Source organism: Rhinopithecus bieti, unplaced genomic scaffold (genome assembly GCF_001698545.2).
Source record: "Rhinopithecus bieti isolate Rb0 unplaced genomic scaffold, ASM169854v2 scaffold_9615, whole genome shotgun sequence".
Lineage (NCBI taxonomy): Eukaryota > Metazoa > Chordata > Mammalia > Primates > Cercopithecidae > Rhinopithecus > Rhinopithecus bieti.
Genome location: NW_016806325.1, coordinates 1,549,218 through 1,573,906, shown reverse-complemented (window position 1 = coordinate 1,573,906; position 24,689 = coordinate 1,549,218). Strand labels below are relative to the sequence as shown.

General features: G+C 35.0%; 1 protein-coding gene across 1 annotated transcript in view; it reads left to right on the top strand.

Moving 5' to 3' along the window:
• AHI1 (Abelson helper integration site 1) overlaps positions 1 to 24,689 on the top strand; it is a 228,776-nt gene that overhangs the window by 79,763 nt on the left and 124,324 nt on the right. Inside the window, 2 exon segments of the mRNA XM_017875481.1 lie at positions 10,869 to 11,065; positions 17,032 to 17,058. Coding sequence (XP_017730970.1) covers positions 10,869 to 11,065; positions 17,032 to 17,058 — 224 coding nt within the window.

Below are 24,689 nucleotides of genomic sequence, written 5' to 3'. Positions count from 1 at the left end.
GAAATCCTCTGTCTACTAAAAATACAAAAATTAGCCAGATATGGTGGCGTGCACCTGTAATCCCAGCTACTTGAGAGGCTGAGACAGGGGAATCGCTTGAACCCAGGAGGCAGAGGTTGCAGTGAGCCAGGATCACACCATTGCACTCCAGCCTGGGTGACAGAGTGAGAGTTCGTCTCAAAAAAAAAGGACAGGCTGACTCTTTTGTTAGGGCTAAGGCAGCTGACGATTTGAAGTTTAAGTCAACGCTCATGGACTATTCCAAAAATCCTAGAGCTCTTAAGAATTACACTACATTGGACCTCTTTAAGGAGAACTGCAAACCACTGCTCAGGGAAATAAGAGAGGACACAAACAAATGGAAAAACATTCCATGCTCATGGATAGGAAGAATCAATATATGAAAATGGCCATACTTCCCAAAGTAATTTATAGATTCAATGCTATCCCCATCAAACTACCATCGACTTTCTTCACAGAATTAGAAAAAACTACTTTAAGGCCAGGCACGGTGGCTCATGCCTGTAATCTCAGCACTTTGGGAGGCCAAGGGAGGCAGATCACGATGTCAAGAGATTGAGACCACCCTGGCCAACATGATGAAACCCCATCTCTACTAAAAATACAAAAATTAGCCACGTGTGTTGGTGGGCGCCTATAATCCCAGCTACTTGGGAGGCTGAGGCAGGAGAATCGCTTGAACCTGGGAGGCAAGGAGGTTGCAGTGAGCCGAGATGGCACCACTGCACTCCAGCCTGGGTGACAGTGAGATCTGGTCTCAAAAAAAAAAAAAAAATGAAAAGTACTTTTAAATTTCATATGAAACCAAAAAAAGAGCCCATATAGCCAAGACAATCCTAAGCAAAAAGAACGAAGCTGGAGGCATCATGCTACCTGACTTCAAACTATACTACAAGGCTACAGTAATCAAAACAGCATGGTATTGGTACCAAAATAGATACAGAGACCAATGGAACAGAACAGAGGCCTCAGAAATAACGTCACACATCTACAGCCATCTGATCTTTGACAAAGCTAACAAAAACAAGCAATGGGAAAAGGATTTCCTATTTAATAAATGGCGCTGGGAAAACTGGCTAGCCGTATGCAGAAAACAGAAACTGGACCCCTTGCTTACATCTTATACAAAAATTAACTCAACATGGATTAAAGACTTAAACGTAAGACCTAAAATGATAAAATCCCTAGAAGAAAACCTAGGCAGTACCATTCAGAACATAGGCATGGGCAAAGACTTCATGACTAAAACACCAAAAGCAATGGCAACAAAAGCCAAAATTGACAAATGGGATCTAGTTAAACTAAAGAGCTTCTGCACCGCAAAAGAAACTATCATCAGAATGAATAGGCAACCTACAGAATGGGAGAAAATTTTTGCAATCTATCTGTCTGACAAAGGGCTAATATCTGGAATCTGCGAAGAACTTAAACAAATTTACAAGAAAAAAACAACCCTGTCAAAAAGTGGGCAAAGGATATGAACAGACACTTCTCAAAAGAGGACATTTATGTGGCCAACAAACATGAAAAAAAGCTCATCATCACTGGTCATTAGAGAAATGCAAATGAAAATCACAGGGAGATGCTATCTCACGCCAGTTAGAATGGCAAGTGTTAAAAAGTCAGGAAACAACAGATGCTGGAGAGGATGTGGAGAAATAGGAACACTTTTACACTGTGAACAATGTTCACAGCGTCTTCACCAGGAGTAGATTCCGTCTCAAGAAATGACTTTCTTTGCTCATCCATTCTAGTTTGATAATGAGATTGCAGTAATTCATTCACATCTTCAGGCTCTACTTCTAATTCTAGTTCTCTTGCTATTTTCACCAAATCTGCAGTCACTTCCTTCACTGAAGTCTTGAAGCCCTCAAAGTCATCCATGGGGGTTGGAATGCACTTCTTTCAAACTTCTGTTAGTGTCCACATTTTGACCTCCTCTTATGAATCATGAATGTTCTTAATGGCATTTAGAAAGGTGAATTCTTTCCAGGTTTTCAATGTACTTTGCCCAGCTCCATCACAGGAATCACTATCTATGTCAGCTATGGACTTATGAAATGTATTTCTTAAATAGTAGGATGTGAAAGTCAAAATTACTCCTTGATCCGTGGGCTTCAGAATGGATGCTGTGTTAGCAGGTATGAAAACAACATTCATCTCTTTGGGCATTTCCATTAAAGCTCTTGGATGACCAGGTGCATTGTGAATGAGAAGTGATATTTTGAAAGAAATGTTTTTTTCTGACTGGTAAGTCACAACAGTGGGCCTAAAAGATAATAGTAATTCGTCTTGTAAGTGAATGTGCTATCATCGAGGCTTTGCTGTTCCATTTATCGAGCAGAGGAGATGTAGTGTAATTCTATTTTTTAAATTATTATTATACTTTAAGTTCTGGGATACATGTGTAGAACGTGCAGGTTTGTTAGGTATACACGTGCCATGGTGGTTTGCTGCACCCATCAACCCCATCAACCCATCATCTACATTAGGTATTTCTCCTAATGCTCTCTTTCCCCTAGCCCCCTACCCCTTGAAAGGCCCCGGTGTGTGATGTTCCCCTTCCTGTGTCCATGTGTTCTCATTGTTCAACTCCGACTTATGAGTGAAAACATGCGGCGTTGGTTTTTTGTCCTTGCGATAGTTTGCTGAGAGTGATGGTTTCCAGCTTCATCCATGTCCCTGCAAAGGACATGAACTCATCCTTTTTTATGGCTGCATAGTATTACATGGTGTATGGTGTATATGTGCCACATTTTCTTTATCCAGTCTATCATTGATGGACATATGGGTTGGTTCCAAGTCTTTGCTATTGTGAATGGTGCCGCAGTAAACATACGTGTGCATGTGTCTTTATAGTAGAATGATTTATAATCCTTTGGGTATATACCCAGTAATGGGATGGCTGGGTCAAATGCTATTTCTGGTTCTAGACCACACTGTCTTCCACAATGGTTGAACTAGTTTACAGTCCCACCAACAGTGTAAAAGTGTTCCTGTTTCTCCACATCCTCTCCAGCACCTGTTGTTTCCTGACTTTTTAATGATCACCATTCTAACTGGTATGAGATGGTATCTCATTGTGGTTTTGATTTGCATTTCTCTGATGGCCAGTGATGATGATCATTTTTTCATGTGTCTGTTGGCTACATAAATGTCTTCTTTTGAGAAGTGTCTGTTCATATCTGATATTAGCCCTTTGTCAGATGAGTAGATTGCAAAAATTTTCTCCCATTCTGTAGGTTGCCTGTTCACTCTGATGGTAGTTTCTTTTGCTGTGCAGAAGCTCTTTAGTTTAATTAGATCCTATTTGTCAATTTTGGCTTTTGTTGCCATAGATTTTGGTGTTTTAGACATGAAGTCCTTGCCCATGTCTATGTCCTGAATGGTATTGCCTAGGTTTTCTTCTAGGGTTTTTATGGGTTTAGGTCTAACATTTAAGTCTTTAATACATCTTGAATTAATTTTTGTATACGGTGTAATGCATTGATTTTTTAGACATAATGCTATTGCACACTTAATAGACTACAGTATAGTGTAACCATAACTTTTATATGCACTGGAAAATTAAAAACATATGACTTTCTTTATTGAGATACATGCTTTATTGCAGTAGTCTGAAACCAAACCCACTATATCTCTGAGTAATGCCTGTGTTATTAGAGTTCATGAACTAGGCTGCAGTTGGGAAATTGTAGCTATTCTCTGTAGCAGGGTATGCATGACACTTTTTCAGTTGGATAACATTCTGTGTGATGACTGATAATGGAATAGGAACCAACAAGAGCAGAATAGCATGTACTGCAGGGGATTTGCAGATAGTTGATTCAATTTTGATATCCAGCTAATCAATTTGCCAGATGCTGGTAGATGCTGTCTCATTTGATTAGCTGTAAGACTTGAATCTGCTGCACATTACTATATAGATTTTGAACAGTTTTATTAGTTATATTTCAAAGTTCTAATTGACTTACAAGGTATGTCGAGGAAATATAGAATTGCTAACAGGCCCTGAAACACAGGCTACCAGAATTGAAGTGTTAGTCTATAGAACTTCTTGGATCCATCAATTCAGTATCTCAAGATTAGCTGAAGAAGGAACAAGTCAGGCCAGATAAAATACAAAAAAAAAAAAAAAAAAAATTCTAAGTCCTGAACATTCACTAGAGAAAGAGATGCTTCTTTTGTTAGATATTAGAGAAAGACAAGGAGAATGCTATGTAACTGCTAAGTGCTGGGAAACTAAGTAGAACTACCAGCTTATAGGAATGATATTATAACTGGAAATACAGTAGTTTATAGGTAAATAAATTAGGTATGCAGTAAGATGACCATATACAGTAACAGGATTATATATAATGAAATGTCTTGAACAAAGGAATTAAATGGTGAACCAAAAGGGAATCTTATTGTTAATATAATGTAAGGGAAAGAATATGTTGTGATTCCGGGTTCACTTTATTATAAAGTCAGTAATGTAAGTACATAGATTGTAATAATAACAAACTTTGCATTTGCTTCAAACTCAAAGGGCAGTGGATTAAAATATCTTATTTCCTCAGTCCTTCCTCCTGTAAAGATAAAAATCTCTTGAGAAAACCACATTATTTTTTCATAATTGTTTAACTCAAGAACATACACAAAAGCACCAAGCTTCTTATATAAATCAAAGGAGTGTCCATCATAAAAACATTTTAAGAATTTTTTAATTTTGTAAAATTTTGAATCCCAAATGATAGCCTATTAGAAGTAAATTTAGAAGGATTTTGATAGATATAACATTTCTTTAAGCAAATGTAGTTGCCATCTCTGTGCTGTCATCATCTGTCCATTCCTCTGCTATACCACTTAGCACCTTGCAGTAATTTTTTTCTCCTTTGAAAGGTTGAAACCTCAAGTAGGGCCAGTGTCTGTATTCCTAGAACCTGCTTAGTGCATGGTACATGACAGCTCTTCAAAAAGTGAGGAGAAGATGGGAGTGAGACTGTTAAAATTATGAGTTTTAAACATATCAGGTTAAATTAGAGCTAAATTTTAAACATGCAAAGTTAACACAAAAAGTAATGATAAAGTGAAGAAATAGTTATTTAATTGCAAAATTATGCTCCAGCCATGGCCTATGTCAGAGTGTTTTAGAAACCCCTGAAATGTTAAAAGCATAGAGCTTGGAGGAATATCAGAAGTCACCTACAATCTATTAATATTTCTCAATGAAATAATCTGTATAGTCTGATACAAATTGATGTATATAGTTGTGGAGGTTGGAGGAGGGGGAAGAGCACAAGAACTTGTGAAAAGCGTCTGTTTCTAGTGTCTGAGAAACCAAGTCTTTATGAATATTTCTGCAGATTTTTTTTGTGGCTGCCTTCACAGAACTAAAGGTGTTAAAGATAAAATAGGGTGTTTAATTTGACCCCTTGAATACCAGTCAGTTGACTTTTGTATAGAAAATTTCCTTTAGATGACAAAAACAAGTATTCATAATTGTTTTATTTATTTATGTTATCTGCTTCCATTTGGGCCATTTTAATCCTTCTGAAAGGCATGTCAATACCTGGAAAATAAGAAAGAGATAAATAATTAGGCTATGCTTTTGTTACTTTTTTTCCAGTTAAAATGTCATTTTAAGAAAGAAATATAATACATGTTTAGCATTTTATAATACTTAGAAAATAGTTTGACAAAAGAGTAAAATGAAAATACTGAAATCTTACTAACCTGTATAACCGTTGCTTACTCAGGTGTATGTGCTTCTGGGCCATTTCTATGCATGTTCACTCACTCAAATGAAAATGAAATCATGGTTGTTAGGTACACAATCTCAGAGAAAATATAGGGAGTTAAAAAATGTCATTAAATAATTAAACCCAGTTTTATTTTCCATTCATAGCAGCAAAACACAATTAAATGTTGAAAGGACAATTTTTAAAAGCAAATAAGACAAAGATCATGAAACATGATATGCATTTGTTGATTTATTTATTCCTGAAACCCACCTACTGTTAAACATTACAAATTCCAGTTCATGGAGCACTTATTTTCTTTTACAGTTTTAAAGTTTCTCTTGTTCTGTAAGCAGTCTTTGAATAGTTGAGGTTAAATAAGTGTTCTGATTGTTTTGGAGAAAAATTCAAAATGTGTAATGAAGAATAATAGTCAAATCCATAACAATCTACAGAGAAATGGCTACACTTCTGTTTAAAAACAGTAATTAGTATTGAGGAATGTATGTCACTAAAAGGGTGGAGTGTAACCAGGTCCTCTCCCTTGATGATATCCTTTGGTACTCACTACTGTCAAGGTCTGCAGGGAGAGAACACCAATTATTATTGAACTGTTCTTCATTTAGTGTGCCTAAATGAAATAGTACATGAATATAAAAATCAGAGACCTAATATTGTTTATATGCATCATCTCAGACTCATAGATGGTGAAACCAAGGCTAGTAACTTGAAAAAATGGTTGTCTTTTTGTGTATACTATTGTTTTATAAATTATTTTTTTCCAATGAATAATATATTATGAGCAGTTTTCCATTGTGAAATTACATTTCTATACATAATTTTAGTGGCTAAATTCCCTTTCATTAAATGAATATACTGTACTTTAAACAACTGTTGTTGCACAATTACACTGTTATGTCTTTTTCAACATTTAAATAGTGCTTCAGTACACACCTAGCTACCCTTACATTCCTCGGGAAATAATATCTTGAGGTACAGTGGGTCAATTAAACAGGCAAAAAAAAAAGGCACTTTCTAATTTGCATTTTTATTACTAATTACTTTAATTTTAATGAGGTTATATTTTGTTGGACACATAGCTCTTTTGTGAATATTCTTTAATGGTTCTTTGCCCATGTTTCTGTTCGATTATTTATCTTTAGTTTATTTCGTGAGAACTCTGCATAGTAAGAATAGTTACCCCTTTCATTACAGTTTTGTCATTTTTTTTTTGGTGAATGGCTTTCTTGAGGTATAATTGGCATGTTATAAACTGAACATATTTAAATGTACTATCTGATAAGTTTAGGCATTTATACACCTGAGAGACCATTGCCTCAATCAAAATAATGAACATATTCGTCATCCCCAGAAGTTACTTTGTGCCCTTTTGTGTTCTGTTCCTTCCTCACCCTTAGCCCAGGCAACCACTATAAATTAGTTTGCATTTTCCAGAATTGTATGTAAGTGAAGCTGTATATATCATGTACTCTTTTTTTAATCTGGCTCCTTTCACTTATAAGTACTTTGATAAATCTGTGTTTCAGCATTTATCAGTAATTTATTCTATATATTGTTGGGTGTTGTTTAATTGTATGGCTGTGCCACACAATGTTTGTTTATCCATTCGCCTGTTAATGGACATTGGGGTTGTATTCAGGTCTTAGGTATTATATGTAAAGCTTCTCCAAATATTCACATACAAGTCTTTGTATGGTCATATGCTTTCATTTCTCTTGGATAAATTTCTAGGAGTAGAAGGGCTGGATCATATTGCAGATGTGCGTTTGACTTCTTAAGAAGCTGCCAGACTATTTTCTGAAGGGGTTGTGCCATTTAACATTTGACATTCCCACCATTGGTGTATCAGTGTACTTGCCAACTTTGAAATGGCCAGTCTTTTGAATTTTAGCCATTCTAATATACGTGCAGTGCTATTTTGTTGTGGTTTTAATTTGCTTTTCCCTAATGACTAACGATATTGAGCACCTTTTTTTGCCTGCTTGTCATCCATATAGCTTCTTCAGTAAATTGTCTTTTCAAATCTTTTGTCTATTTTTTTAAATTGTCCTGTTTGTTTTCTGATTATTAAGTTTTGAGATTTATTTGTGTTTTCTATATACAAGTATTTATCAGGCATATGATTTGCAGGTTGTTTCTCCCCAGTCTCGTTTGTTTTCTAATTGTCTTAACAATTTAAAAAACAGAAGTTGAAATTTTGATGAAGTTCAAATTATTAGTTTGTTCTTTTATGCATTTTAGTGTTTTATCTAAGAAATCTTTGCCTAACCCAAGTTCACAAAAGTGTTCTCTGTTTTTTTCTAGAAGTCTTATAGATTTAGGTTTTACATTTAGATCTGTGGTTCATTTTGAGTTACTTTTGTACATGTTGTAAAGTATGGATCAAAGTTCATTTTCTTCACATATGAATATCCAGCTATTCTAACACCATTTGTTGGAAAAACTGTCTTTTCTCCACTGAATGGCCTTTATACTTTGTCTATACACCCTGGGCACTTTGTACTATTCTGTTGATCTATTTATTTATCTTTATGCCAGTAGCAAACTGTGTGGATTACTGTAGCTTTATAAGATTTGAAGTCAGGTTTTCTGTTCTTTTTCAAAGTTGTTTTGGCTGTTCTAGGTAATATTCATTTCCATGTCGATTTTAGAATTTGTTTTACAATTTCTCTGAAAATAACCTGCTGGAATTTTGAGTGGGACTGCATTGAATCTTCAGATCATTTGGGAAGAATTTACATCTTACCAATATTGTGTATGCCACCCAATGAATACAATGACAAATTGCTTTTTCAGTTTCTCTCAGCAGTATTTTAGTTTTAGTATACAGGTCTTTCACATTTTCATCCTTTTTTTTTTTCCAAAGTATGTCATGTTTTTTATGCCATAGTAAATGGCATATGTATTTTTTTAATTTCAATTTTTGTTCTTAATTACTTGTATATAGACATATAGAGAATTTTTGTGTTTTGATCTCATCTCCTACAACATTGCTAAAGTCAATTCTAGTGCCTTGTTTTTTTAGATTCCATTTAGAATTTTTACACAGATGTGGAGCCAGGACTTCAGAGTGAGAAGCTCCTTAAATTTTGCTGCCTGTGTACTTCACTTGCCTTACTCCACTTTAGCTCTAGCTAGACAATCATGTCTGCAAAGAAAGACAGTTTTTTTTTTTTTCTTTTATACAATTTGTCCTTTTCTTGGTAGTTTGAAGCAGCAGAGTAAATCTAGTCCCTACTCCATTTTGGTCAAAAATAGAAGAATACTATTATGTCATTTCCTTTTCAATTTTTATTGTAGTAGTTTATTTATATATTTAAGTCTTAAATATGATTTTAAAAATCACATTAGCTCTGTCATCCAGTCTGCACTGGAATGCAGTGGCAGCCTTGACCTCCAGTCTCAAGCAATCCTCCCACCTCAGCCTCCTCAGTAGCTGGAAACCACAGGCACATGGCACACTGCCCGATTAATTTTTCAATTTTTTGTAGAAACAGGGTCTCACTGTCTTGCCAGGGCTAGTCTCAAACTCCTAGGCTCAAATGATCCTCCCATCTCAGCCTCCCAGAGTGCCAGGATTAAGGCATGAGACACCGTGCCTGGCCAGTTTTTTTTATTTTAATGAAGACTCTTTAAATATTCATGTTACAAAATCTGTTCATTGGTCCATAAGAATGTTGACAATTATTAACCTTTTCTGACTCATGTAATCCTTCGATAGATAACCTCATAAAAATTATGAATCAGCTTTCCAGAAACGCTTATATAAACACACTCACATTTCCATAGTAATTTCAGTAGTCCATAGACTCACTGAAGGTTCATCCATTGATTCCATATTATCATTCCCTATTTTGAGATTTCTTTCTTTCATGTCATGTTTAGGAAGGCTTTCCATTTCAAGATTATATAACTAAGGAAATACTTTTTTAAATGATGAGTTTATATATTTTTTCTCCTTTTATATATAGACATTTAAAATTTTCAAGTTCATGTGTTTTCAATGATCAAATGAGGTAATATATGTGATAGCACCCCAAAAAATACAAGGTGCAGCACAGATGCTACCATGCTCATTATCATCATCATCATCAGTCATCATCAAAACATTCACCCTTTGAGCCATCTTCCTCACTCTAGAGAATTAACTCCAAAATAAGAATTATGTTAAGAAACAAAGTCAGCTATGAAAGTAATTATTCTTGCGTGATCTATAAGGGAGAACAGATAACACTATAAATAGAGTTATCTCTTGTTATCCATAGAGGACTGGCGGTTCCAGAACCCCTGGGGATACCAAAATCTATGGATGCTAAAGTCACTTATGTAAAATGGCATAGTTCTTGCATATCAGCTGTGGACATCTTCTCATATACTTGGAATCATCTATGGATTACTTATAATACCTAATATAGTATAAATGCTATGTAAATAGTTATACTGTGTTATTGTATTGTTATTTTTTTCTGAATATTTTTGATCCATAGTTGGTTGAATTCATGGATAGGGAACCCACAGATATAGAGGACCAACTGTATTCAGTACAAGAGAATGTGTAAAAAAAAAATTATGCAGATTCATTAAATGAGATACTGTAAAATATTTAATAATGATAATTACGCCATTGTAGAAATATGAGAAATACTTGCATTTAAATTGAGAAATGTTAAATTGTATTTACATTATGGTATCTTACATAGAACGTGTGTAAAAATTAAGAAGGGTACAGAAATATGAAAATAGTTGTTTTAGAGTGGCTTCTGAATAAGTATTGTTTTAGTATTTCCCTTAATTCTGCTATGCCTTTGATTTTTTAATATTATTTTTCTGTATACATATATTTAAAGTTAGTCTCCCATCCCAATTTACATGGCCTTCACAGCTCAATTACAATGCTGCCTGACATGAAATTCTGTTTCCTTCCTTATGATTTTATAGCAGCAAATAATTTCAAATTTTGCTAGTCATGGTGTCTTATTAATTATTACGCCATTTTTAAGACGTGCTAATGCAGTTTCTGATTATTTGTTGAATGCTACAGTTTTGGGGCTTGATTATGCTTTTACTATGATGATTTAACTAATTATGGATTCATTTCTTCAGTTGCCCAGCAGGAGGCTGAAATGTTCAAACGCTGCAGTGGAACATTTCCATTACCTGGAATACACCAAAGTCAAGATGCCCTGTGTACATGTCCAAAACTACCCCATCAAGGCTCTTTTCAGATTGATGAATTTGTCCACACTGAAAATTCTTCAACAAAGATGCATCTAGTAAAACAGAGACTTGAAACTGTCACAGTATGTTTATTTTATGCAGTTGAAACTTTAAAACTATTTCTATCCTGTTTTACATTGCCATGCCAATAAATACTCATTTAATGAAGTAAGTGAATTACTTAAAATTAGACCTTCTTATACTTTTATGGTTCCTTTCAGTTACTTATTCCTAAACCCTTAATTGCAATAGACAAACTGAATTTAGGATAATCTGTCATGCTGTTCTGACTTGATATCTCTGTAAAGACTACCCCAGGACCTAGTAATAATGGAGGGCTCTGAACCAGATGACCACTAGGACTTAACATATGGGTATGACTCCATCTCCTAGGAAAGAAAGAGAAACCGTGACTTTCTCAGCCCAGCATGGTGGCACACACCTGTAATCTCAGCCACTCAGGTGGCTGAGGCACAAGAATCGCTTGAACCCGGAAGGCAGAGTTGCAGTGAGGCGAGATCGTGCCACTGCACTCCAGCCTGGGTGACAAAGTGAGACTGTGTCCCCCCTCCCCAAAAAAGGAAAGTAAGTCAAATCATATCTTAAAATGCTTTGCTGTAAGAAACAGAATATTTAGAGTGTGTTCTCAATAAAACAGAAGAAAACAGAATTTCTATTAATGAAGAGAGGAAAAGAGAGTCCCAAGATTTTGATTTTAAAAAGACATCTAAGATAAAATGAATTTAAAGAAAATCAAAAGGTAAGCTTCAATTAATTCCACATTGCAAATGGCAAAAGAAAAAGTTGACACTTTAAAATATCAGATCAATAGTGTAGCATAGAGAACTAATTTCAGAAGCATACAAGAATACAGAAAAAAGAGATAGGTGAAAACTGTGGTTAAGAGTGTAGCTCTAGGGTCCAGCTGCTTAGGCATAGGAATAGCATAGGCTCCAACCTCTGCCAGCTTTGTGACTGGATAAGTTGAAGTAAACCTAGTTTTCCTCATCTATAAAATGAGGTGATTTTAATTTAGAGACAGGGTCTCACTTTGTGGCCCAGGCTGGAATGCAGTGGTGTGATCATTGCTCACTGCAGTCTTGAACTCCTGGGCTCAAGCAATTCTCCTGCCTCTGACTCTTGAGTAGCTGGGACTGTAGGCACCACCAGGCCTAGCTAATTAAAAAAAAAATTTTTTATAGAGACAGGGTCTTGGTATGTTGCCCAGGCTGATCTCCAACTCTTAGCCTCAAGCAGTCAGCAGTCCTTTTGCCTCAGCCTCCCAGAGTACTGGGATTTCAGGCGTGAGCCATTATGGGGATTGTAATATTTCTTACCTTACGGGATTTTTAAGATTCAGTGAGACCCTAAAAGTAAACCTCTTAACAGGGTGTCTGATACATAGTGCCACTGATAAATGTTAGTTATTATTGTTGGTAATGAGAGAAGAGATGAATATGAGATAGATTGTGCACATGGTTGATCAGTGTTGTTAAAGAAGAGACCAGCATGTGTGAAAAGAGATAACAAAGATCAAATACAAAAGGCCTTCCTGTGCTAAAGTCCTAAATCTGTAAAATGAAATTATCTATTACCAGACCAATTAATGAAAAGATGCCAGTATCCTTAGAAATATCCTAGTGAAATAGTTTGATTTTTAAAGATGTCTTAAAGAAAAATCATAGATATGATGGGGGAAAAAAAAGACTGGTTATCTACATAGGAACTAAGCTATCTTCGAACTTCTCTGTAAGAGCCAAAGTAATAATGAAGCTGAAATAATACCTATAGTATAATTCAAATTCACTAAGATAGAAAGATAAATCAGTGGGGAAAGGAAGAATTGTTCCCTTGTATGGTATTGGAAAACATTGTTAACTATGAGTTAACTGAAAAATACAGTCAGTTTACATCTATATCTTAGGTCACTCACCTAAATCAAATTCTCATTTACCAAGGAGTTAAATATGAAAATCCACATCTTTTTTAAAACTAGGGAAATACACCAGCAAATATTTCTCAAATGAGTGAAAACATACTAATTTTAAAAGCAGTGGAAAATCCTCTCCCAAAATATTAATAAACTATTGACATATAATTTTAAATTTCTCTGTTTAAAAATATAAGGTTGTGTATGTATGTGTGTATATGCAAAACATACAAACACACACATATATGTGCAATAAACACCAGCCAGGGGAAATGTTTACATAAAATGTATTAAAGAAACATGTTAAAATGCAAAAAACTAAGCAGTAAAGAAAAAATAGTAAATCTTTTCTTTGTTAAAGAAATGGGTAAAAGAAATAAACTGTTCTTCTAAAAGGAGGAGAGAAGTGTTTCATAAGCGTATTTTAAAAGTTTTATCTCACTACTAATAAGAAAAGTACCACAGAAACCAGGTATTGCCCATAAAATTGGAAAATAGATCATGAAAATGAAGAGAAGGAAGATGCTTTGTTAAAGGTAATAGCATTCTGTTAGTGAAAATTCCTAGAAAATTTTTCTGAAAGATAAATGGTCAAATGTAATAAGAAGCCTAAGCATCCTGAAAAAATCTTTGACCATACTTTTAGTAGAATTAAGTAGAAGTCCTTTTATTAGGATTACTTTGAGCTCCTTGAAGACAGGGGCTGTGCAGCCTTGTTCATTGTTTTATTCTTACTTTCTTTAATAAATATTATCCCTTTTCTTGCTCCCTTGATAGAGATCTCGGTTAGTTTTAAACTATACAAGGAACTACACTGAGACAGCTTTAGTTCTGACTATGCTCTCTTCCTCTCTCCTTTTCTTCACAAAGTTAGAGACTTGAAGGTATACCAGGATGCAGATTACACTCCATCTCTGGGTTTAGATTTAACTTAAACCCAGAATATATGTAGGAATATAGAAAAATATATATATTTCTTAGTTAAATTTTAGCATATATAACTATAAATAAATTTATTTCAATATTATAGTTCTTTGTATTTTAACATTTTTAATGTAATCAAATAATGCACGGTGTTCCAGATTTTAAAAGGAAGTCTGAATAGATACATAGAGCTTTAAAGATGAAGAGAAACACGTTTCTTCACCAGGGGGAAAAAAAAAAATGTGTTCCTTGTGTAAAACTTGCATGGCAAAGTAACTTCATCTACAGACGTAAAATAGCTCACCAACAGATTTATAAAAACAAGTTTCCTACAGTCTGTTGGTCTTTATACTGTAAAACTTAACATCCTGGAATCACCTAAGTCTTGTAGCTTTTTTCTAATTTCATTTTATATACCTATCATCCTCAGATAAATGAAAGGATGTAAGAACTAAAGAAAGTAGATGTAAAGGAAAATAAAATCAGGAAACTGATTTTAAGAAATGAAATCAAAGGCAAGGGAGAAGCAAATTGATAATTTATTATAAAAGAAAAAATTTACTTCAAATTATTACTTTATTTAGCTTTTATGATATCTTTTCTTTTTAAAATTATTTAGAGAATATGTCTGCTTTGGTATTGAGGTAGATAGAAGCTGCCTTTGGAAATGAAAGCTTTTGCTTTGGTTTTAAAACCATTATTTTCCTTTATTGAGAGAATTCACTGAATTTATTTTTCTGTTGCTATCTGCAATGTATTTTCTTTCAGAGTGTACATAGTATGTTTGGGAATACAAACAAAATGTCGTCTTTATTCCCATGGCAGCCTCATTCTATGTTTTGCAAACATTTAGGTTGACTGAATTCCCACCTTTTGTCATTATGCCTTTTCTCTTGTTTTTTGCAATTTCAGTAGACCCCAAATTCCTTTTTTTATTTATTTGTTATTACAGTAGAAATGTTTTTCTAATAAATTATAGTACAGGTTTAGGGTGTAATTTTGGGGGGATACGTGTGAGTAAATTGCATAATAAATTCAGTTCAGCAGGTATATAATAGTTGTTTAGGCATTAATGAGTAAAAGATACAAAAAATAGATAATTTTCAGTTATTGGGAGCATTACCATTTAGTCATAATATAAATCACTTAATTATTTCATAATTAGCATACTTGACTGCATGTTGCTGCCACAGCAATACCTAGCAGCATTCTGCAACCCAGGTAAGACTTCACGGGTGGACAGTATCTCGAGAGCACTGGTAAATCTCATTCTAAGTTTTCAGATCCAGAAATTTGATTTTATCAGTACATCCAGTATTGCTCAGAATCTGAAGTATCTATTAAGATTAATCAATCCTACAAAAAGTTGATTAATAAGTGGTAATCCATGAAAATATACCTTATAATATAATAAAAGGTAGACCATTCTGGCAGCCTGAACACTCAAGACCTCTTCCTATCTAAATTTAACCTGAAGCCCAGGCTAATGATCACAGAATTGATTGCTAAGTAAAGCCATAGGAGTATGGATTGAATGGGTTTGAAAATGTTTTATGCCAATTTTGACAAAAGATTAATTTTCTCTACCCCACAGGAGATACCACCTTATATATTGATTAATGATAACTATCATCTGTTTAATTATTAGTAATAATTGATATATTTCTGGCACTGTGCTAAATGCTTTACATTTTATCGTATTTAATTCTCAAACCGTCCTATAGGGATGAGTATTATTCCCATTTTCCAGAAGAGGAATTTGAGGCTTTCAGAGATCAAGCCGCATAACCAGGATCACACAAGTAGTAAGCACTGTAGCTGGGATTCAGCCCAGATAGTTGGACTCCCATGTCCACAGTCAGTTTAACTGTCTCCTTTTAGTGACTGAATTACTGATATGCTTTAGACACAGTATCTGGCTCTTAGAAATTTCTAGATAAAAAAATTAATAGATATTCCAGATTTTGAGCAACTGTGGATGCACTTATAAAATCAAATTTCTGGATCTAAAAACTTAGAATGTGATACACTGAGGTTCTCAAGGTACTGTCCACCTGTGAGGTCTTACCTAGTTTGCAGAATGCTTTTAGGTATTGCTGTGGCAGCAACATGCAGTCAAGTATGCTGATAAATAATTAAATGATTTATATTGTGACTAAGTGGTAATGCTCCCAATAACTGAGTATTATCTATTTTTTTTCAGTTCTCTTTTTTCCTAAACTCCATGTTGATTATGACCATTTTCCACTACCTCTGTGCTAGGCTGATGATACATGCTGGCTAACTCCTAATTGGACTTGAGTATTTTTTCTTTTTTATTTTTTTGAGACGGAATCTCATGCTGACACCCAGGCTGGAGTGCAGTGGCGCAATCTTGGCTCACTACAACCTCCACCTCCCGGGTTCAAGCGATTCTCCTGCCTCAGTAGCTGGGACTACAGGTGCGTGCCACCACGCACAGCTAATTTTTGTATTTTTAGTAGAGTCAGGGTTTCACCACGTTGGCCCAGGATGGTCTCGGTCTCTCGACCTCGTGATCCTCCTGCCTCGGCCTCCCAAAGTGCTGGGATTACAAGGTGGGAGCCACTGCACCTGGCTGGACTTGAGTATTTTTAGTGTCTCCTTAGCAGCAAATTTTCAAATTGTCCATAATACGTCAACTTTAACTAGTTTCTCTTTCAAAATGATCTTTTCTTAGCCTTGTACCATGAATTGTACAGAGTTCCTTTCTGTAGCTCCTTCAATACTAGTCATATATTTTATCATTTAGTAGTGTTTACTATTTAATATTAGATTTCATCTGATACAAATAATATGGGAATGATATGGCTATTATTATTTATAGAGATAATTATATATTACAGGTAACTCAGCATGTGTCTTTTACACCTGTTAGTGTTCTAGTATAGAATTTTATTGTTCTTTTGATTGAAGAGCAAGTTTTTCTTGAAACAGATAACCTGTGAGCCCTCAGGAGTTTCACAGTGCCATTTGTTTGGGCAAGTTAGATTTACCTTGAACATGTCATTAAGTCTCTTTTATTGGAAACAGAGGCAACGGCAGGATAATGGAAAAAGAAACTTCCAAACGCTGATTTAGATTATTAGAAGATTAACATCTGAGTGTTTTGAAAACAGTCAATACTTTATTTAGTGAAATTATGAATACTTCCTTATTTTATTGTATTTCTTTTAGGAGGTGATACGATCCTGTGCTGCAAAAGTAAGTAGTTTTATTACCAAGAACATAACTTTAAAGGTATAGTGATGCTCCAGAGAACTGGAATGCACCATTCATAGAGTTGGGAACCTTTATAAAAGTTAATCTGATGTGTACTTTCGTTATTGGAGCTCAGGTTTATCAAAGAATTACAATGCTGGAACCTGATAATTCAGTAAGGGTGATCATTTAGCAAGTAGCTTCACATTTTTAAAGATTTAAGAATACTAAGTGATTGAGATACTTTCAGTAAGGGATCAACAAAGTCATGCCATTTTCTGAGAAAAATTTTATATGATGTTTAATTTGTATAAGACACCAGTCAATACAGTTCCAGTACGTATATGCTGAGTAAACTGTATAAGCATTGAAATGCATGTAAGCTGTACATAAATGATTTATTGTACTGATAATGCTCTTTTTCATTTATAAGTCTTTCACGTTTCTTTTCTCATTTAACTGTACTGTATAATAATCCTGAGAGATGGATTAGATATAATTGTTATTCCAATTTTAGAAAGGAGGAAACTGAGGTTTATTCAGGTTGAGTGATTTGCCCAAAGTCCCAAGTTAATCTAAAAATGGTAGTGTACAAAAAGACTCTCGGATTAGTAAACAGTTTCAACTAGATTGTATCTTAGATACTTTCAACATAGCAGCTGTTCTCCTTTTACAAGCAAGGTTATTTTATGTATAACTTTTAACTTAGGTGTTGGGAAAATAAATTAAGGAGTTGGAATGGCAACATGTGTTCATCCTTCCCTCTTGTTCTGTCCACTCCCAAAATTCAGTTGAATAATTAGACATCTATTCATTTAACAAATATAATTATATATCACAAAGAAAAGGTAAAACATCCAGAATGAAAGAATTAGAATGGTGTTAGTATATTTAGAGACTGTTTCATATAATGTCAGTGCAATGGAAATTTTTTTTTATTCAGTGGGCACCTACTACCATTTGGTAGTAGGCACTTGGAATGCAATAGGCTATTGTCTCTTTCCTCATGGGGCATCTTAGGGAGGGAAGAAAGTGTCAGAAAATACAAGACTTACCCCATCACTGAGCTGTCCAGCATCAGTCACAGAACCCATCACTTTTATACCTAATTATCACAAGTCAACAGGATATGGAATATAGACGAGGGGAAGGAAGACGAGGGGGAAAAAGAGAACAAGCTATATTCTGACTTGGGCTGCAGATGTTCAGGAAACGTTCCTGATAGCAATGATTGGTGTAATGATTGTAGCTCCAAGATTACTAAACCTTCTGAAGTATGCATTGTATATAAAATTGGAGGCAAAAATACAATTTATTTTCTGACTAGCAATTCAAAGCTATTTATCTTTATTTAACAAATGTACTGCATACTCTTCTTTTGGAATGCTGTCTGAATGTCCAAAGAATAAAATGTCCTGCACAGATTGAGCAAGTCTTTATGGAGAACAGCCTCTACTAATCTGGAAACTCCCCAAGGGTGAAGGATCATGCCATTCGTCTTCATATCCCTAGTATTTAATAAAGGTAGAATAAAGGTAGAATACTCATTGAAAAAATGATTAATTTGGAAATGAATCAGTGTCTGGAAAAATTAACCTTACTAGTATCTTCAGTTATTCTTTTTTATAATAGTTTTATTGAGCTGTAATTTACGTACTGTAATGTTCATCCTTTTAAAACATACAGTTCACTGGTTTTTACCATATTCACAAAGTTTTGCAACCATCCCTACTATCTGATTTTAGAGTTTTTCATCACCCCTGAATGAAGTCTCATATCTCTTAGCAGTCATTCCCAATTCCTACACATACAGACTCCAAATACAAACTCTTGGAACATACTCCAAATTCCTGGCATCCATTAACACACTTTATAGATTTGGCTAATCTGGACATTTCATATAAATGGAGTCAGATGATATGTAGTCATTTATAACTGACTTCTTTTACTCAAAATAATGTTTTCAGGATTCCTCTATTTGTAACATGTATCAGTGAACAACTCAGAGGTTAGGGGGACCAACCCCCTGTGCAGTCAAAATTAGTGTATAACTTTTGACTCCCCCAAAAAATAAGTACTCATAGCCTGCTGTTGACTGGAAGCCTTACTGGTAATGTAAACAGTTCATTAACACTTATTTTATGTGTTATGTGTATTATATACTGTATTCTTAAGCCAGAGAACAGAAAATGTTATTAAGAAAATTAAAAGGAAGAGGAAATACATGTACTATTCATTAAGCAAAGTGAATCATCATAGAGGTCTTCCTTTGTCTTCACATTGAATAGCCTGAGGAGGAAAAGGAGGGTTAGGTCTTGCTATTTCACTGGGAGCAGAGGCAGAAGAGGTGGAGAAGTGGGGAGGGGAGGCAGGAGAGGCAGACACACTTGGTGTAACTTACTGAAAAAATCCACCTATAAGTGGACCTGCACAGTTCAAACTCATGTCGTTCAAGGGTCAACTGCACTACTTTTTATTGCCAAATAAGATTTCGTTGTATGAATAGGTTATGTATTGTTATATCTGATCAGTTTATGAACATTTGGGTTGTTTCTACTTTTTTGCTATTAAGATAATACTCCTACGAACATTGCGTGTATAAGTTTTGGTGTGGATATACTCATTTCTATGGGATGTTTATCTAGGAGTGGAACTGTTGGGATATATGGTAACTATGTTTGACACTTTAAAGAACTCCCAAAACGTTTTCCAGAGGATGTGAACCATTTTCGAATTCCACCAGCAGTGTACGAATGAGGTTCCAGTTTCTTCTCACCCTCACCAACACCTGTATTCTCTTCTTTATAGCCATCCTAGTGGGTGAAAAGTGGTTATATCATAGTGATTTTGATTTGCGTTTTCTTTATGACTAATGATGTTGAGCATTTTTTATGTGCCATTTGTACTTCTTTTTCTGGAGAAATGCCTGTTTAAATATTTCACCTGGTTTTAAAATTGGGATTTTTTTGTCTTTTTATTGTTTACTTTTGAGTTCTTTATATATTCTAGATACAAGTGTCTTATGAGCTAGATGATTTGCAAATATATTATCCCATTTTGTGGATTGTCTTTTCACTTTCTTGATGGTATCTTTTGAAACACAAAGGTTTTTTTATGAGGTTCAGTTTATTGTTTCTTTTGTCACTTGTGCTTTTTGTGTTGTATAAAAAACCATTTTCTAGCATTGTGTCACAAAGATTTACTCCTATGTTTTCTTCTTAAGATTTTTATAGTTTTAAATCTTACATTCAAGTCTGTGATTATTTTGCATTAATTTTTGTATATGGTATGATGGACAGGTCCGCATTCATTCTATTGCATGAGGCTATCCAGTTGTCTCAGCACTACTTATTGAAAAGAGTGCTTTGCCCTTTGACTGGTGTTGGCACCCTTGTCCGAAGCCTTTAATCTTAACAACAGAGTATATTTATGCAGTTTCTCATCCATTAGATCTAGGATAATAAATTTTCACCGTGTGTCCGTTACATAAGTTTTTTCCCTTCTACAGTATTTTTATATTGTTGAAGGCTCATTTGTTTTTTCCATTAGCATTCTTTAAGCAAGTATTTATTGAGTACCTACCAAGTATTTTTCTAAGTGCTTGGAATATAATAGTGGACAAGAACCTTTTATTCTAGAGAGACACATAATCTTAAAAGGAAACAAATAAGGTAATTTCAGATAATAAGTGATGTGAAGAAAATAACGTAGGTTCGTGGAACAAAGAATGAGTGGGAGGGGAAGCTGCTCTCAAGAGGATGGTCATAGAAGGCCTTGCTGAAACACTTGACAAGGAGCTAGGCATGTACTGCAAAAATCCTCATCTAGGAAGAAAACTAGCATGCTCAAGGAGCAGAAAGAAGGCCACTTTGCTTAAGTAGTAGTGAGCAAGCAAGGGGAAACAATTGTAAACCAAAAAGTTTCTGAGACAGATCTCAATCAGTTTAGAAGTTTATTTTGCTGAGGTTAAGAACGGGGCCCAGAAGAAAAAACACGAATCACAGACACAGTCTGTGGTCTGCCTTTCTCCAAAGATGATTTTGGGGGCTTCAGTATTTAAAGGGAAAAAAACAGGCTGGAGGAGAAAAGAAGGGTATGGTCACATTACTGAATCCACAAGTTGCAAGAGAAAAGGCGCAGGTAGGGCAATAGTCAATTACGTATTCATCTTACACTCAGTAAATCGACACTTTTCAGAAGATAAGGTGAACATGGAAGCTACCTGTGGAGATAATTAACCTTTTATCTGTAGCTATCTGCTTATGAACAAAAAGAAAAGGAACTTCTTGCATGACTCAGCTTTCAGCTTAATTTTTTTCTTTTTGGTATTAGATTATAAATTACCTCAAGGAGGAATAGCACACACTCTCTTTTTCTGTCTCTTTAAATTTTATATAATACTGCTTTTGCTTCTAATCTTTATATAATCTGTCCCTCCACACACGTCTGTAAGCTTCTTGAAGCCAGGAAACTCCATCTTTTTTTTTTTTTTGAAGTATTAAATCACCTACCCTAGATGAATATAAATTCAGCCAAGTTGAAGTTGATTGAGTTATGTTTAGCGGAAGAATGCTGTAAAGGTAAAGTGGTAATGTATACTGTAGTCAAATCCACCTCGGAACATATTATTCACTGAAAACATTTGTTTAAAGGTTCAAAAATAGAGAATCCAGAGAACATAATTTTTTAATTTTTCTGTTTAAAACATATATTTGGATATTTTGAGATTTGAGTAGAATAGTGTTTTCAATTATTTGGAAAGTTATTTTAAAAAAATAATTTTAAAAAAAGTTATTTTTTCATGGTATTCTAAAACTGGATAACTGCAAATTAAGATGAGAGCTTATGAACACAAAAAGGAAACAACAGACACTGAGGTCTACTTGAGGGCGAAGGGTGGAAGGAGAGAGAGGAGCAGAAAAGATAACCATAAGGTACTGGACTTAATACCTGTGTGATGAAATAATCAATGAAACAAGTCCCTGTGACATGAGTTTACCTATGTAACAAAGCTTTACATGCACCCCTGAACCTAAAAGAAAAGTTTTTCTAAAAAGATTTATTATTTTGGCACTATTTGGAAGACTGGCTTAACTGGAGGAGTGGTACAAACTATAGTAATCTATATGTGGAGCGTGCTGAGCCATCTAGTATGAGTCCCAGCCTTCTGGCCTTGGCAAGTAGGAGGAGAATGATGGCTTTCCCTAAGAAAGTAAACAGTGGGGCAAAGTTTAGTTTAGTTCTGAACTTAACGATCAGGAGATGTGTTTTAGATTTAAGAAACATCAACATTAGAAAGCAGATGAATTGATGGAAACAAATGTTTCTGCCCAGTGTAATTATGTGATATGAAGGAAGAGGACAAGCTCGGTGGATCTAACAAATAGCACTGATGAGGAATGGCTGGACATAGCAGGATAACCAAGAGAAGATGGCTCTCCAGAAACAAAGATAGAAGGATAGAGGCCTAAGTCAATCTGCTGAATTTGATCATTTGAAGTCCAGGGTTACCATAAGTCCAGATTCAGTTTTATCATGGAGACAAGGTTTGTTGTACCCGGTTGAAGACTGAAGGATTCAGATATATGGATAGCAGTTATGTGCTGTTTTTCAAGGAATTTAGCTTTTAAGGAAGTAATGGAATCAGAGGGCGAGTTTTAGTTGGTTTGTTTACTCTTTGTTTTTGTACTAAAATAGAAGGGTCTATGCTTCTAGCCTGCAGGGAAATAGCCAGTAGGAATTTGAAAGTAGAAATTGTTTTTTGTTTTGCAGCAGGTTCTACCCTGTCACCCAAGCTGAGTGCAGTGGCGTCATCAGGGCTCAATGCAGCCTCAACCTTCTGGGCTTAAGCAGTTCTCCTGCCCCAGCCTCCTGGGTAGCTGAGACCACAGGTGTGCACTGCCATGCCCAGCTAATTTTTAATTGTTTTGTAGAGATGAGGTCTCACTGTATCGCCCAGGCTGGTCTTGGACTCAAGTGATCCTCCTGTGTCAGCCTCCCAAATTGCTGGGATTATAGGCATGAGTCATTGGGCCTGGCCTGAAAGTAGAATTTGGAAAAGACTTAAGGATATCCCTAAGGGGACTGAGGGATGAATCTTGAACATAATGCTCCTCTTCCTCTATCCCTAGAAGTAAAGACAAGGATAGGTGCGAGAGGTCCGTTCTTTCGTAAGTTTGGAAATGAGAAGTTCAGGGGTTCAAGACCAAATTTTCTCTGTGAAGCAGGGCAGTCAACTAAGAGAGAAAAGGAGGTAAAGGTTTTGAGAAAACCAAGATGCGTTGAGGTAAATTGCTTTACCCTAAGGAATATTGCTGGATAATTGGTTTGAGCCAGGACTAGATCTTAATTTTGAAATTGACATGAAGGTGTCATATTAGTGATCTATGAACCACCAGTCCTTGGTACCTATCAGAGGCTCAGAAATCTTAATTAAATATAGCCAAAACTTTATAGTGACTGATTCAAATTTGAATACTGGTTTTAGCTAATGTAGTAGTAATGAAGTGGTTTGGGGTAAGATTTTCTGGTATCTTATTGCTGTAGAAATTTTCTTTAACAGTTACAGTGTTTTCTTCCAAATCCCTCACTTCTCTGTCCTGGCTTATAAAGAAAACATCTGAGCACTGAGAGGTCATATTTGAATTGCTCTTTATAATACTGTAGGCTACTCATTGCTTAGACTTCACTAAGCTAGAAATCACAAGAGCATAAGCTACTCTTAAAATGTATAAGAATGTAAAACATACCTGACTTCAAATATCTTGAACCTCACTTTGGCTCAAGTTTTCTGTTTAACTTTTCTTTGATGCTGGTATTTTAATTTTACAACAGATAAATGATTTGCAAAAAAAAAAAGCTTCCTGGATATTATTGGTTTCTTTTTTCTAATGCCACCAGAACTGCCATCAGATTAAAATATTATCTACATTATTGTTCAGATTAGTGGAAAATATGAGAGCTGTCTGGGAGAGAGAGATGAACTTGTAAACTTTTAAGTATACAGATGGCATTAACATTCTTTCTATTATAATTTAAAACCAACTTGAGGTATCATCACAGCTTGAAGCTTCATAAACAATTCTTCAGGTGAATGTAGCATGTTATCTAAAATTAGCTAAAAAATTAGACCTGTAAGTATATATGGAAATGAGTATTATGTATCTCCCAAAGGTTTTAAATCACTAAAAGTGAAACTAATTGTCAGCTTGCTTAATATTGTGCATTCAATTTTATGTTCAGAGCAGCAAGCTTTTAACATGAAAATTAACCCCCCTCCGCCCCGTCTAGAGAATTGGTATTTGCATATTTTCCTTGTCTGTTTATACCCTAAAAGAGTAGGCAAAACAGTTTTATGATTAACTTGGCAGAAGTTCCAGGTGATTTTTTTTCTTTATTATGAATTTCATTAAATTTTATGCTTTTAGTTTTAAACTGACTTTGGCAGACTGTGGTTTTTGCATGAAGCAAACAGAAAAGTGTGTTGTGAAAAGAGGGTAGATTGGTGTAGGGTAGACTATCTTAACCAACCTTTCTGTTGTTGTAAAATTATTAAGCAATTCTTTTCCACAGCACATATTTCAAAAATAGATATTGCTTCACTCTATTTAATGGTTATTATTATTTTTCTTCCA